This window comes from Dermacentor silvarum, chromosome 1 (genome assembly GCF_013339745.2).
Source record: "Dermacentor silvarum isolate Dsil-2018 chromosome 1, BIME_Dsil_1.4, whole genome shotgun sequence".
In the NCBI taxonomy this organism is placed as follows: domain Eukaryota; kingdom Metazoa; phylum Arthropoda; class Arachnida; order Ixodida; family Ixodidae; genus Dermacentor; species Dermacentor silvarum.
Genome location: NC_051154.1, coordinates 348,737,064 through 348,753,132, shown reverse-complemented (window position 1 = coordinate 348,753,132; position 16,069 = coordinate 348,737,064). Strand labels below are relative to the sequence as shown.

Sequence of the window (16,069 nt, the reverse complement as noted above, 5' to 3'; positions counted from 1 at the left end):
ACATTGAAGTGTTAACAATGCAATATGCTGCAAATGCATTTCATGCTTTGATGTGAATTCTGGCACGGGTTGGCAGATCAGCAAGTTGCTTTGTACTGAACTTTGGAGCATGCTCTTGTGTAAGTGTAATGCGTACCTTTCATGCCATGAATCAACAGTGGTTGAATAACAGCCAACTGGTGCCAACGTTTTGAGAAAGGGCCCTGATGTCAGGGTTATCAGGGCCCCTGAGGGCAGGGTCCTGATGAACATGAGTCCTGTTGTTAAGTAGTTGGCTCTTGTTCAACCACTTGTTGATCATTTCAACTAATCTTCCCATGAACCTCTGCCCTGTTTGAGACCTTAAAAAGTCTGTTCGTCTTACCAGCATTTCACCTTTAAAGAAGTACAGTGCCGCTATGGGAATCTAAATGAAGGGCCTTGAACTGTTCAGTTCATCAAGCAATTCTTTGGAACAGTGTGTGTCTTGAAAAATGTCCAGCAAATTTGCGTGTCCTGCAAGTCTAGCCAGGTAGCAAGTCCCTTAAGTAAACCTGCGTTGAAGATTACAACTGTGGTTACTCTCTTAAAGCATAGATCATTTTTAGGCCTCATCCCGCTCTCCAAGACACCTCACGGTTGCTAATTGAAGTGCACAGCCACTTTGCTTAGCCCAATCTCAGCAGACTGGCCCATTTTGTCGGGCACTCTGCTTAGTTTGCTTTCTTTCTGTGCTGGCCCTGACGTTGCCCTGCTTTGTATCAGCTCTGATGCAGCAGAATGCAGCCCAGTTGCACATGCCGCCTGACAACTTGGAACTGCTACCACCAGATGAGGTCGCACGACATGCCTCACTGCGTCACCACCACCACCACCTCCACCACAGACAAGGTGTGGCACCACTGTCGCCAACAACTGCAATGGGCTCTGTTGGCACGGGCCTGACGCTGCTCGATGCGCCTGACATGCAACCTCTCGTGACTCTGGCACCAGCAGCGCCACCTATTCCGCACGATCGGCCGGCTTCACGTGCGAGCTCCCTCTCTGGGTAAGTGGGGGGAGAAATGTTATGCCACAGAGATACAGGTACAACTGGTATCTATGGGGACGTTTGGAGTGCAGGGGATGTTTTCTGGTTGACCAGCAAATAAAGGTAATGGTTAGTGTAGCATTGGTTGGATATGTTATCTTGTTAACTCTATGCTTATCGCAATGTTATTATCTCCCTATTTAGTGCACAGTCTAATGAGGTGGTGGAGCAGTCATCCAGTCCTTTGACCAGTGCTTCAGCTCCCAAAGGGGACACTGAGGAAGTGGCACCACCAGATGGCCACTGTCAAGCTCACGTCCCAAGGATGGTGGCGCCCCCTCTGATGCGTCAGAGCCCCCTGGGGAGGGAAGAGGGAACTGGGAGAGGTACCGTTGCTCCACCTCCACTGAGGGTGAGGGTCGCCATGCCTGCTTTTTTTTTTTTTTCAGAATTCTAATCAAATTTATTAACATGACGGTGTGTTACAATCTAATGATATACAAAAGTGGTCCTGAAGTCGAGACTGTAATGGGACCTCTTGTATAAATACTATATGTAAGAATGTTAAGTGCAGTTGGGACTATTAATGTGAAAAAACAAAAAACAAACATTGATAGTTCTGCAGGGGGTGGGACCTGCAACATGATACTAGTTGTTCGAAATCTATTAGTATTTTTAAGTAAAACCCAAGCCTCATGGGAAGTGTGTGCATTCCATGGAGCAGAGAGAAAACTTCTGCAGTGCCACTGTTTACAATGTAGGCAATTGGTTAATGAAACAAGTTCACAGGTTTGGTACTATGTAATAAAAAATGCTTGGGGATTGCGCTTCAAAACAGTGACAATGAGACAGCGCATCACGCTGGCCTATGACATGAGGCAAACAAACATGGCTGTATATGTTGAGCCAACGGCACCTTATTGTCCTCTGTTCATCCGAAAGAGCGTTCTGCTGTGGGATGTGGTTCTTGCAGGTGGCAACAACGCTTGCACCGAGCCCCCTGCTTATTGACTCAACACTACCGGAGAGAACAGAACCTTCAGGAAGCACGGATGGAGACCATCCCCAGGTAATATGGGCAGGAAAAGGCTTTAATCTCTTGTGGCTGGATGATGCCTGCATGATTGCTGGTAGCATGCTCAACAAAAGAGAGGTTTAGCTTGTCCGGTAATCGGGTAGAAGCGGGCGGTCGGGGCGTTGGGGCGTGTTAGCGGAACCGTAAAAGTGAGCGGCCTGTATGGTGCTGTCACCTGGTGGCGCAGAGCTCAAACTGACAAAAACAGCTAATATTGCAGTAACCAAGCGTATTCTACTTCGCTGCTGGTGTAAATTTTCGGCAGTGGCGTAATCGTGTTGCTGCCGAAAATTTACATCAGCAGTGAAGTAGAATACGCGATTACTGGACAAGCTAAAACTCTCTAAAATGAAGCTTGCTGGTGCGTTTTTAGGCCAAGATTGGAAGATGGAGAAGTTTATATCTGGAGCCTATTGTAACCAAACATCAGATGTATGTGTCATTTTTCAGAATAAAACAGCGGGATTATTATTATTGTTTTTTATTATTTGTTTCCCCTGCAACATTTGATTCTCATGAGCCTCATCCCCGGAGTGATCAATATCTTAGAAGATTTATTCAATTGGGAGTGTGTCATCAAGTGTCTGCTGGTTAGTTATCATATTTCTGTGTGGCACTTCATAACTTGCTTGCATTTACATATTGTCTGAATCGCCAAGCCCCACAAAAATGACTTAACGCACCAAGTATTTTAAATTGAGTTCTTTGTAAATTAAGGCTCAGTTGCATGCAGCCTGACTCGAGGAGTACACTTCTTCAGACAGATGAAGAATTTATGTAGGAATCTATGTGAAATGAAGTTTTATTGAGTCAGTTATTTAAATTCTATACAGCCAAATGCGATGCATACAGTTGTGTTTATTTTCATTCTATGCAGTGTTTAATCTCGTGCTTGTTTATGTACCACACTGTTCACATCAAATCGGGTGGATGCAGTGTGAGACGAAGATTAAGGCGATGTGTGGTGCTTGTCGAGGGAAGAATGGTGATGACAGGTGCATGCACTGAGAATTATGGCACATACATATAGATACATTTAAACGTTTCTCTACACCTTGTGTCGGAGTGGTACATACCTGTTCTGGTATGTACCACTCTGTGCCATGAATGTGTATAGGGAGCGAAACATTTTCTAGAAAACAGCTTTCAGTGTTTGAGGTTCTTTGTCTTAGCTTAGGATCCGCCAGTCCCCCTCCCCCCCCCCCCCTTTTTTTTCCCCCGCCCTTATGTCAGTTTTGTACATTGTACATAGAATCAGTTTTGCAACCAATCCAAGTTTTATGTATAGCCTGACTCGGAGTATAAGTCACAGGTACACTTTACCGTGTGCCTTAACACATTCAGTGCCACAATTTCGGCCAACATAAATTGCTCTGCAGGCTCTATTCTATTCATAAATTACTTGCCTTGACTTGTCTTCTAGATTTTAACCTTATTTGCTGATGTGGAATTGAGTGACGCGATAGACTAGAGATATAAACACATGGGGCACCTCTGACAAAACAGAAGGATGTTGCAGATGCATCTAATTCATGTTAACTTGTGTTTGTGAATTAGGTATCATCAATAGCAGTCATACTCAACAAGCTAGGCAGTGCGCAGACTGCACTTTGCCAGAGCAATTTTTTACAGAGCATTGCAATATTGTTGCAGCCCTGTCATGTATCCATTGAACAAATTGCGACTGCGGATGCCCATAAAAGGCTCAACCCGTGTTCGTAGACATCACTCGTAGCGTTGTACCATTCATTGCTGAAACTGCCATGCAGTGATGTACTAGCACTGTCTGCTACGAGCTCCTTGTGAAGAAAAGGCTTATTTTCAGAAGTTGACAAACACCAAACTTTTTGCCCAATTTTGGGGGGTTTGGTTTGGCTGCAAAAGTGATGTACTGTCCTCCACTTGAACAATGATTATTCATTGATATCCACTACACAATATTGGAAGAAAAACATCTGAAATATGACTTTGCCTGTCCTGCTCACAAAATCAGTGAAACCCACCGTGACGGCATAGTGGCTTTGGCGTTGTGCTCCTAAGCCTGAGGGCAAGGGATCAAATCCAAGCCACAGCGGCTGCATTTCGATGGGGACAACCTGTGCCTGTGTATCGTGCATTGGGTGCACATTAAAGAACTCCAGGTGGCCAAATTAATCTGGAGTCGCCCGCTATAATGTGCCTCGTTAGTTATACCATGGTAGTGGCATATAAAACACGAAAATTGTATAAAAAGAATAAGTTGAAACTTCTGCACCATATCAAGAGGCAGACTTGACACCATATGCCAGGAAAGGCCAATAGACTATTTCAATCTGAATGCCGTTGAACGTGTGTCTTCTTGTGGTTTTTTCTTTTTTTGAGAAGGAGTAGATGTGGGGACTGTAAATTATCTCTCGTAGGATATGAAAATAGCTACTCTTGTTACAAGAGGTATCACACCACAATGTTCATTTATTTATGCATCTGGCCTGTTTTCCTGCAAAAATGTCATCTTACTCAACTTAGTGTCCATTTGCAGTGAAGTTATTTTGATACTTCAGGAAAAGTGCTGTGACCGCTAAAGCAAGCCTTTATCAGAACAGATTTTTTTGGGCAATTTTTGAGACTGATCTCTGCTTCCATGCTAAAGCAGACCTTGCCTATTTTACTTTTTATACATATATGTAACTTCCACTCTTGTATGTGACTTGGTTAGGTGAAAAATTTATTTTTTGTCTGGAGAGGGTATCTGCACTTGGCAGAGAAAAGATGGGCTAGTACAATATTGAAAATACATTACTGTGCTTAAGTATGCAGCTCTAATATATCAAGCCGCCATGTAGCAAGCTTCTGTGTCAGGGGCATATGTGATGTGTTTGACGGCTTGTCTTGGAACATGGCTGTGCAGGAAAGTGTCTTTTGCTTTTTTGCAAAGAAAATGATTTTTCTTTGCAGCCTGTTGTCACAGCAACTCGGGCTGGCGAAGTGAAGGAAAGCTTGGTGGGGCTGCGACCTAATGCGACATCCACACCAACTGATCATCTCATCCCTCACCATGACACTATCAATGTTAGTGCTGTCCTGGCACACCCTAAACATGATGCAAAAGAACGTGGCGACAAGGGCAGCGAACCACGTGTGCGGCAAGAGGAACCACGGAAAGAAACGCAAGATGATAGGGATTTTAGGGAATCAAAAGACTCCGTGCATGGTCGGGATTCCAGGGATCCTCGTGACTCAAGGCCAGCCAGGAACCGAGGCAGTGATGATGAAAGCCCAGATTGGAAGGGAAGTCGAGACGCCTTTGAACGCGATAGCAGGCGAGGTGGCAGAGCAGATTTCAGGGATGACCAGGACCGGAAAAGGGACCGTCACTATGATAGGGCAGATGATCGACGAGATGTTTCGAAAGAAGACCGGGATGAGTTCAGGAAAGGAGGTGGTAGAAGTGGTGTTGGGGAGGATCGGAAAAGGAGAGACGACTACCATGATGACAGAAGAGGCGACAAAAAGGATGACCAGTATGAGGAACGGAGAGGAGATCGGCGTGAGGAGCTTAGGGATGACTATCGCAAATCAGACCGGAGAGGTGACCGTTACCACGATCGGCGGGACCAGTGGAGGGGGCAGGAAAGTGATGATGAGTGGAAGGACCGGCGGTCAGACCGCAGGAGCGACCGTTACAGCACCAGGTGAGAATCATTGACAAATCTGCTAAAAGAAGCAGTTTTAAGTTTAGTCCAGTGAAGCTACAGTTGAACTCGGATACCTTGAACCCTGGTATGTTAAATTATTGCCTGTATTGAATGCACTAATTATCCCCTTAAAATTCTGTGTAAAAGTATAGGAAGTAGTGCTTTTGTATCGCTGCTGCTGCGCTGCACCCCTGCAAGTGTGCTGCTTCTAACGGGAACACAATCACTTTTCGCGCTTTCGTAAAAACGGCAGTGTTCAAACAAGACATTGACTCTGAAGGGCAGTACATGCCAAGGAGATAAAATGAGCTGGGTGCGTGTCTCAGTCTAGCTCACTATGCACATGGATGGTTCGTGCAAACTGCAGCCGTTTTGGCAAAAGCAGATCTCCGTGCTGCTTCAATGATGCGAGAAGCCTCTCGGTCTTATACGGTCTTATACGCATTCCAGAAGAAAGTGTAGGTGACATCCGATCTTTTGACTGAATGGCTCCAGGCATGGAGGTGCCGAGTGAACTGGGCATTTTTGTGCTGCTGTGTTTGTTTTCTCTTAGAAAGGGCATTTTGTGAATGGCATTTTAGAATTTCGTGGCACAACTGCCGATTCCGCAGCACAACTCGACACAACTGCCTGATTGACTATTTGCCGATTATTAGTCGGCCAGACCGGCCTTTAGACGGTGTAGTGTAATAAACATGCAGCTGGGCATGTTCACACACAATTGGCAGTATAAGTGCGCTGATAGTGGCAAGGCGCACATTCATACAGGCTGGTTGCTTCCAAGCTGCGTTCATTTCTACCTACCTTATCCCTTATAAAAACATGCTACAAGCACTTCGATACCATGATAGGCTTTTAAGCTTAGCATTGCGATCAGTATACCTGAGAGTGACTTGCGTATCAGAATCGGTGCGAGTGACTTGTGGCATTTGTGTGCAAGAAACAAGTTAATAAATAGTAAGCATAGTTGGGCGAGCTGGTTTGACATGATGATGGTTTAAATGCGCTTAAAAGACGAGGGCGATAAGTGAAGACAAGACGCACATAGCGCAACCTTCAACTTGTTTATTCGAAAATTGGGTCGCAACTTACATACGCTTACAAACGTGACACTTGACATGCACACTGCACTCATTACGCATCCAAAAACTGTAGTTCCTTTTGTGTCAATGTCAGGGGTGCTATACTCAAAGTTTTCTATTTCACCACTTATCAACTTAGCCTCGATAATAAGCCTAACATTGATTACGATTCCGGGCTATAACGGTGCAGCTATGATGTCTTGGAATGCAGGGGCACTGTTTGCAGTGTGTGGCGAGATACCCTTTATTTCCGTTTTTGACATTATGGGAGTGTTCCCTTAGGTGGTCATGTAAGCAGCGACTGGTTTGCCCGATATATACCCTTCCACAGGGGAGCGGAATTCTATAAACCACGCCCGTTTGACATCCAACGAAGTAGCACAAAAGTCGAGTGTTAAGGTAGTATTTTCTGCTCCCTTGAAGTTTTCTAGGCTGTGCAAGTTAACGGAGCCATGTTCCAGAAAGCCTCCTGGTTGCACTGTGAACCATAAAGAAAACTTAGTTGGATGTCAAACGGGCGTGGTTTATAGAATTCCGCTCCTCTGTGGAAGGGTATATATCAGGCAAACCGGTTGCTGCTTAAATGATCACCTAAGGGAAGACTCCAATAATGTCAAAAACGGAGACAGTAAAGGGTATCTCGCCACACACTGCAAACAGTGCCCCTGCATTTCAAGAAATTGCTGCACCGTTATAGCCCAGAATCGGAATCAATGGGCAAGGCTTATTATCGAGGCAAAGTCGATAAGTGACAGAATAGAAAAATGTGAGTATACGTCCCTGACGTTGACAGAAAAAGAAATACAGTAAAAGCTCGATGATACGAATCTCACGGGGTCACGAAAAATATTCGTATTAGCCGAAATTCGTATCATCGAAACAATTAAAACTACTGTCGAATCTCAATAATTCGAACTCGAAGGGGCCCGGAAATTTGTTCGAATTAAAAGGACGTATTTTTGAAGTATTCGTGCACCATAGCACGATGCACGAACGGTGCGAGTCGTGAAATATCGCGGCGCGCAAACGCATAGCAAGCGCGCGCCACGAAACTGCCCACACCCGCTAACGGTCGCTTCCCGATAACGACAGAAAATGAAGCTTCAGGGAGCAAGCGGGTGGCGCCGGCACACGGGTGCGCGCGGAGACCGTCGAAGGTGAGGGAGGAGGGTGGCAGGGAAGCGGATTTGGCCGCGTCAACTCCGCCGCTTCGGTGGCTCCCCTCGCCCTCCCTCTCAACTCCCTCGTAGCTCTCTCACCTTCGACTCCGTGCGCGCCCGCCGCCGTGCTGGCGCCAGCTTATTTTAGCCGCCCCCTGAAGTTTCGTTTTCTGCCGTTATCGGGAAGCGAGCGTTTGCGGGCGTGGCAGTTTCGTTGGCCCGACTGTGCCTCCGCCGCTGCTTCCCTCAGCGTTGCTGCCGAAGCGTGCAAGGTCAACATGTGACTAGAAAATAGAGGAGAAGGGTTCACTGCCATTTTATCCGCGTGGCTGAGACGTCGGCACTAGTGTGTGCTAGAATACGGTAGTCTAGAACACTCTAGTCGGCACGTACACGCTTGTTCCGGCGCGATGCAGAAACGGTGACCTTGCAATTTGAGAGAGGGGGAAATTTCCGCCGCGGGTTCTGTTTTTTTCCCCCGTTCCTTCGCGCGCGGCATTGAGGGGTCTCTCCTGAGCTTTTGCTCTATGGCGGGGTGTCGGAGCAATGCCGGTCGGAGGCGCCGCCGCGTTATTTGGCACGCTGCTAAGAGCATTGTCGGTGCGCGGTATGTTCGAAATAAGCGTGTTCGAATTAACGAGATTCGACTGTAGCTAAATTAACGAGTCAGAGGTGAACTCACTCAGGCACATGTACGTAAAAAGCATTTATTTCTTGAAGCGCCACCGCTTCAAACCCTTCGCGCCCAGTCGCGGAGTCCGCGCTGTCCGGCGCCGTGCCTCCGCACCAAAAGAGGAGAGAAAGCGCGTGACTGCGCGCTGTTCTCTTTCGCGGCCGTCGGTGGGGCGGCGTTTATTCGTATCAACCGACGCAGGCTGAAAATCGATTCGTAACAACCGTTCTCTAGCACGTTGCAAAGTAATGGGGCTCGGCCAGGACCACAGAAAAATTCGTATCATCCGGAAATTCGTATTAGCCGTGATCGTATCATCGAGCTTTTACTGTACAGTTCTTGTATTTGTAATGAGTGCAGTGCGCATGTTAAGTGTCGTGTGTAAGCGTATATAAGTGGCGACCCAATTTTCAAACAAACAAGTTGAAAGTTGCGCTATGTGTGTCTCGTATTCACCTATCGTCCTCGTCTTTTAAGCGCATCATCAATGTCAAACAAGTAAACATTTGTACATTGAACACACCCTTGGGGAAGCAAATCGTTAAATTCTCGCTTTTGATAATCTCGGGGGATACTGCGAGACATGCGGAGGTTTCAGATAAGCTTCAGCTAAACGTATTAATATTTCGAATTATCGATATATCGAATTATTTCGCAATGTGGTGTGCTCCTTCCTTTTTCATCTGGCTTAAAAGGAGGAGGAAGGAGCCCCCAGCATGAGCATGGTCACGTGAGTGCACCTGGCGCTCCCCTTTGAGTTTGATATATCCGGGTTTGGGGGGGACTGTATTACTGGTCAACAGCTGACCCTGTAGGGTGAAACTACAGATACAGTGAGGCTGTAAGTTTGCTAGTTAGATAACCTTTCTGAGAAAACTGCCTAGGCACATGCTGGCATCATCCACTCCACAGGGAGGTAAAGCAAGATTGGCGGAATAATTGTGTGTCTAATAACAGCGCAAGTAGGTCCAGATATTGTTGATGGCCGAAGTGAAGGTTTCTAATGTTGGTCTGATGTGTCACATTTGTCTACTTTGTGTTTCACAGTCAAAATTGGTCACATATGCTGGGCACACCACATGGGATACAAAATGAAACCCTCTTGCTAACCAGCATGACACGTTTCCAGACTTAGCAGCTGCTTCAGTGAGGTTATAGACAATGGGTTGGTGCTATTGCTAAAATATTAGCAGTCCTGGGGAAAAAGCCCCATCAAACCGTTGCTGTGATGTGCTGTGAGGTTCTCTAGTAAACTGGCCACAGTGACTGTCACAATCTCTGGTAATGCACATTTTGTAGCACATTTTCTTAAAATTTTTGTGCGCAAACAAACAGGGACGAAGAAAAGGAGTAACACAAGGGCGAGCGCTTTCTAACAACTGGTTTTATTTTCGAAGAACGACCTGCTTAAATACCCACAGATCTGCGCGATCCAGTCAAATAGAACACGTAGTTCCAACTAGGCCAACTCGCAGTTATGTTTTGTAGCACAGTCAGTATAGCTGGCAGCCCATGCAACCAAACCTCAATAGGTCATATTTCCAGCTGAAAGCTTGTTTAAATTGAGATTTTCATTTAAGTGAGGTTTCTGTTTCACCAATTCTCCCCCCCCCCCCCCAAAAAAAAAAAAAAAAAAAAAGGTGTACTCTGCACATACCTGGAGGCAAAAAGAGCTTGCCAATAAACGTGTAGGCGTAAATTCAGTTAGAGACGCCTGGGGGATAATTTTGCGATCAAGCACACTGGCTGTTGCTGTGTGTTCTTTGTGTAATGCTTAGTAGCACGTGAATGCGTGTGGATGCATGGCCACGGTTTCGTCTGCAGCGGTTGCGGCAAACAGTAGTTTCGTTTTGATTTGGTGCAAAGCTGTTGAGGATGAAGAATATCGGCTACATCACGATAGACAGATGATTTTTTGGTGCCCAGCTCACTTACAAAAATATAATCGGGATGTGCGTGCGGTAGTGTAAAGCATTTATCAGATCGAACACGCTTGCTGCGGCAGCGCTGCAAAAGAACTTGCTGCTGCGAGCGCTAATCAGTCACGAGATGACAAGAATTACAGCTTACGCACTGCTTTTGTGGAAAATAGAAACACAATTTGCTGATTCATTCAATGAATAAAGGCGTGTTGATGTAATAAGCATGCTGATGTAATACGCATGTTTATTTTTTTTTATACCCTTGATAATTCGGCATTCAGCTAATTCGGACATTTTTTTCGGTCCAGTGATATGCGAGGTTTTAATGTATAGTGAAATCCTGATCATTTGAAATTTTTAAATTCAAATTGACGGATAATTTGAACTGCTCTGTTGGTCCCGGAAAAGTCCTATACTCCCGTGAATTTGAACTTCCAACACCCAGGCAATGGTGATTTCGAACAAAATTTATCAATCCCGTGGACTGATTTTCGAACAAACCTGAGCCAAAGGTGAAGGTTTGATGTGTTGCTAGCTACTGTAACGTTGTGTGTCGTAAAAATGACTAGGAAAGAGGGTGCGGGATGCTGAGACTAACCCGGAGCTAGTAGAGTGGTGTGCACCCTCCTTTTTCGTCTGGCAAAAGAGCAGGAAGGAGCCCCCAGCGCTCCCTCTTCCCCTTCCCATCCCTCCTAGCGCACGCTTTATCACATTACCACGTGCTCACCTGCGCCCCTCCTAGACCGTGCTCGATCACATCATCTCCAACATTGGGCACGCGGGAGGACGGCCTGCATCAAGCCACCACCCTTCTCGGCTCACCCTTGCACATTGCTTTCCCTGGCACGAGAGGCGCAAAAATCTTATCCCACATGGACTTAATACAGAACCTAGGCTTCTTCCGGCACATTGTCGTCTTGCGCTGATGGTGGAAAGGTAACTTTTTTAATGGAGCCCAGCGGAAGTATTGGTTTTGCACGCTGCACAGCACAATTGATCCTGCCGCTATATTTTGTGGGTTCTTGGTGTCTCACAGGAGACCAACCACCGGGGGTTCGAGCTTAGCGAGCCGCAGGGCCGCGTCAGCCCTCGCCTCCAGCACCGCTCGCGCGCAAGCTCATAGGCCGCAAGGGGCTACCGAGCGATGCACGCAAAAACACAGTAAAGCCCAGAGTTGATAAAAACCGTTTATTGAATCTGTCGGCACCAGCACTGCACAAACGCCCGCACGGCAGGGAACCAAAGGGGTCCCGCACCAGGGCGAAAATACAGAAAAGAGGCGCCAATAGCACGTCGCTGCGAGAGCACAGGCTCAAGCTGGGACACGCCGCTAGGAAAAGTCTCGGCGGCTATGCTACTTGCTCTGGCGATAACCAATGGGTCAACTCGCGAGAGCTCAGGCAATATCCTTCGGCTTGGGCTATCGGCAAGTGCGGCTCAGCGTGGTACGACCTCGCGCGAGCACTAGGCACCGCTCGTCGGCTTAGCGTTAGTACGCGCTCCCCCCACGGGCAAAGACACCGTGCGCGAGCTCAAGTCCTAGTCACAAAGGTGTCGTCGCGGACGAGAGGAAAGCATGTACGTACCCTGTGCTGGTCCCAGAGATAAGAGAGCGACGCTCAGTAACTAGCCGCCAAAACGGCCGCATAGTGATGTCAGCGCCCCGCCCTCACTGCAAACCTGACCGTAAACCAGAAGTTAGATCACGGCATGAGTAAAAAAAAAAAAAAAGTTTTCATCTGTTATTGCCACGCAGTGTGGAATTGGGACAGGCTCAGCATTAGTTGAATTTGGGCACATGCGTCTTGCCACTCGATTTCAGGCTGCTTGTGTACGCTGCCGACAGGATTGCCCTGCATTGTGGGCTGTGCCAGTAAGATCTGTGTTTCAGTGGGCAGTGAACCTGAAAATTTGGATAAATTGGAAAATTGTAGAATTTGTTGTTCAGCAGTCAACCTCATGCTAGGCACTTCATTAATTTTTGTTTTAAAAATGCTTAGCAGGGTACTATTGCCATTTTTAGGCCTGTTTTCATATAACTACTGAATCTAATGTTTCAAGAGTCAGCAAGTGAGGCTCTACTTTATTTCATGTTGGACGTAAGTGAGCCGGTTACACGCTGCGCTTTCTTTCGGCTGCCCCGAATTGGTGATAGAATGGTGGAGCAGTGTAAGCGCACGTTTTTGACTGGAACTATTAAAAAATGAAATGTGCCTCATTTCTTTGACAATCAAGGTCTTAGGATTGCTTTAGGACACTACGAAAACTTTTATGGAATGTTTGAGCAACACATGTGACGGGAAGGTTGCAATACACATGCAGGCATGACTACCGGTACGATGACCGTCCTAGCGACCGGTACAGTGACCGTGGCCGGCCATCAAGCCGAACCTCCCAGGACGCTTACCTCGATGACTATGACAGGCGGGGCGACAGAAGGCACCGGGACAGTCACAACCGACCATCATCGAGGCACAGCGAATCTGACAGCTCCTCTCCAGACTCTCGGAGGGGTTATGGCACTGGCAAACACCGAAAGTATCGGGATGCTGACAAAATGGCACCTGGTGCCTACTATGATCAGAAAAGCTATGGAGGAGCTGGTGGAGCTGGTAAGGCCTGTGGCTAAGCAAATCCTGATTGACAGATTACATTTATAAAATGACAAAAAGGTTAATCTTACTGGTAGAAGAGGCTTTATTTTGCACTATGCACTTATTTATCGCTTTAGCTTGGCAGGATGTTTGCTTTTCTGTCTCTGCACAATTAGCTTCGGGGGAGAGAGGGCACTGCAAAGGTGAACATAGTTTGAGGAATGGGATGTTGTAGTAGTCAGGCAACTAGAAGTAAATTATATGTACATACACATGCTGGAACAATATTCTTGTCTTGCCTGGAGATTAGGTTGTTAGGAATAATTTAAAAGCACGTGGGCTTTCGTGGCACGAGGCCTACTGCGAATATTCTTTTGAAGAGACCAAATAATGCATTTGGGTGTCGTATACTGCAACAAGCAACAGACACGAGTTGCAGAACGTTGTGTGGACTAACCAGCACATGCGTTTATGCGTGTTCGAATTTAACTAATGGTTTTAACTGTTGAAATGCATGGAAATGGAACGGGGGCACAATAGTGTATTATGCAATTTCTGATTGTGGTCTGCCATTTCTTTAAACAAGTATGTTTTGGCACATCTTGCTTTTTTTTTTCTTTTGTCTTCTTCAGGTGGCTACGACTACAACACTTACCGGAGGGACTACTACAATTACTATCACTATGGCTATGCACCACGCTCAGGCTACGGCTATGGCTATTATGATGAGTTATACAGAACCAATCCAGCGTGAGTTGACAGTTTCTGAACAAGGCTTGATGTGCTGCTTTAGGGGATGCTTGTGTGGAAGGAGTGGCTCGAAGGCTTTGTGTTCTGTTGACTTTTTTTTTTTTTTTTTACTGTAATCCCCGATTATTACTGAAAACATTTATTAATGCCAGAATATTATCGTACCCAGTATTCTTATTAGAACTCATTGCAGTATTGCAACTGAAACATTTCCCGTCATGTTTTCTTACCTCAAGTTGGTGATGCTGACTGAATGCTCATATAGCTGAACTTGGTGCAAATTTTATAATGTTAATTCATGAAATTTTGCTTATAGTATTGGGTCGCAATTTTGTAGCGATGCCTTCCAGTCGATTGTATGCCACTCTTATCATCCACCATTCACGGCCGGCTGATCCTGTTGATAATGTGGGTGGGGCATCGCTCTGACCACTGATTAAGCGTGAAAAGGATTAGCATAAGAAAAAGCATCGCAACAATATCGCAGCCCAGTTGTTTTTGTGTCATTTACAGTCCACGAAGCTACGAAATTACACCATCACTTTGCTGATATCTCATAAAGAGGCACTAAAGGCAGACCTGCCAAGGTGGCTCAGTGGCCAAGGCGTTGCGCTGCGGAGCACGAGGTGGCGGGATCAAACCCTGGCTGGGGCATTTCGATGGAGGCGAATCGAAATGCAAGAAAGCCCATGTGCTTGTGTTGTAGTGCACGTTAAAGAACCCCAGGTGTCAAAAATTAATCCGAAGCCCTCCACTATGGCGTGCGTCATAATCAGAACTGGTTTTGGCACGTAAAACCCCAGAAAGAAGAGAAGGCACTAAAGGCAGACATAAGATTACCCTTGTAGAAACATCGAAATGTTTGTTGTATGCCAGGAGATTATTTTTTTGCAGAGAAAACTCAACTGAATGGTCCATACATCGCTGCAATTCAAATATCCTGCGATATGAGGTCACTGATCGAAATATCCTAAGCTGCGCTGGTGATCTCTGAGGTCATGCTTTGTTGAGCATTACTGCCTGCTTTGAGTCAGAGGTCTACACAGAGAGGGGGCCCACATTGCTGCAAGTAGCATCAGCACAGTGGTGTGAAGATGTAGCATCAGTGAATTCTGTCGGAAAAATCCACTAAAATTACACAAACTGCACTTCCTTTTTTGTCGAAAGGCAATGCAATTACCATAGTTTTCATCGTATAACCCGCAGCACCAATAAAAAAAAAAACACGTATAATTTGTGCAAGTAACTGCATAGGACAACACTCAAATCCTTGCAAGAACGATCTCCATTCACAGATGCACAATTCGTCCACGTATCTCCAGCCAGTGGCTCTGCCCCTCCCCCCTCTGATAATATTGAGCTGCTGCTGCACTGTAAAGCTGTATTCATGCGACGGAGCAAATCGCAGTTTAAGCTTGCAGATAGCATGTCACGTAATCATATGTCACCCATTTGCGCTGTGGCCCTCAGTCCGTGCGAAGCTCTTAGTGATACAGTGGAGATCCAAGTCACCATTGGTATTTTGGGCTCGGTCGTGTTTGCTCCCATCGCACATGTGAGGGCTGCTCTGTTCATGCTTTTATTCTCTGTCATGTGAATGTTTGCTGCGAAGTGATACAATTCACATCACATGTTACGTGACTCATTTGTCTGCGGTCATGTCTGTTGTGGGAATCCAACTTTAAGGATGGCTGTTGAGCACAGTTCATCATGAGCCGAGTTCTAGTTTTCCGGTGCCGCGTGCACTATTTGCTAACTACTGCACGCAAAACGCCGATTCGTAAAGAGTAGAGAATGGGTTACCATGAAGGATGGGAGAAGGAAGTTTGAACACGCAGGGGTGGGGAGAGTGTGGGGTTTGCTAGGTGATAACGAAAATTTAAATGCCGGAGAACCTTGCCTTGAGGTGTGGCTTCATGGCAGAGTGCGCCACATTGCCTTGAAGCCACGCCTCCCAAGCAAAATTCGCATATTACCTGCACCTTGACTTTGCTGTTCAATTTTTAAGGTTTTTGGTGTGGGTTATATGTGCAAAAATACGGTAACTTTTTTATTACGAATGGTTGACTTCAGTTTACCAGTTATAAGCAGGACATATTACGTCATGGGACTTGATGCTGTATTTTTATA

At 46.2% G+C, this 16,069-nt stretch overlaps 1 protein-coding gene across 8 annotated transcripts in view; it reads left to right on the top strand.

The window, feature by feature from the left end:
* Window positions 1–16,069, top strand: part of LOC119437407 (uncharacterized) — a 408,649-nt gene that overhangs the window by 248,139 nt on the left and 144,441 nt on the right. For all 8 annotated transcript variants that reach the window (XM_049660503.1, XM_049660506.1, XM_049660507.1 and 5 more), the window contains 6 exons: window positions 745–1,027; window positions 1,214–1,421; window positions 1,983–2,078; window positions 5,019–5,755; window positions 12,918–13,207; window positions 13,822–13,939. In XM_049660503.1, coding sequence (XP_049516460.1) covers window positions 745–1,027; window positions 1,214–1,421; window positions 1,983–2,078; window positions 5,019–5,755; window positions 12,918–13,207; window positions 13,822–13,939 — 1,732 coding nt within the window. The remainder of the gene's footprint in view (window positions 1–744; window positions 1,028–1,213; window positions 1,422–1,982; window positions 2,079–5,018; window positions 5,756–12,917; window positions 13,208–13,821; window positions 13,940–16,069) is intronic.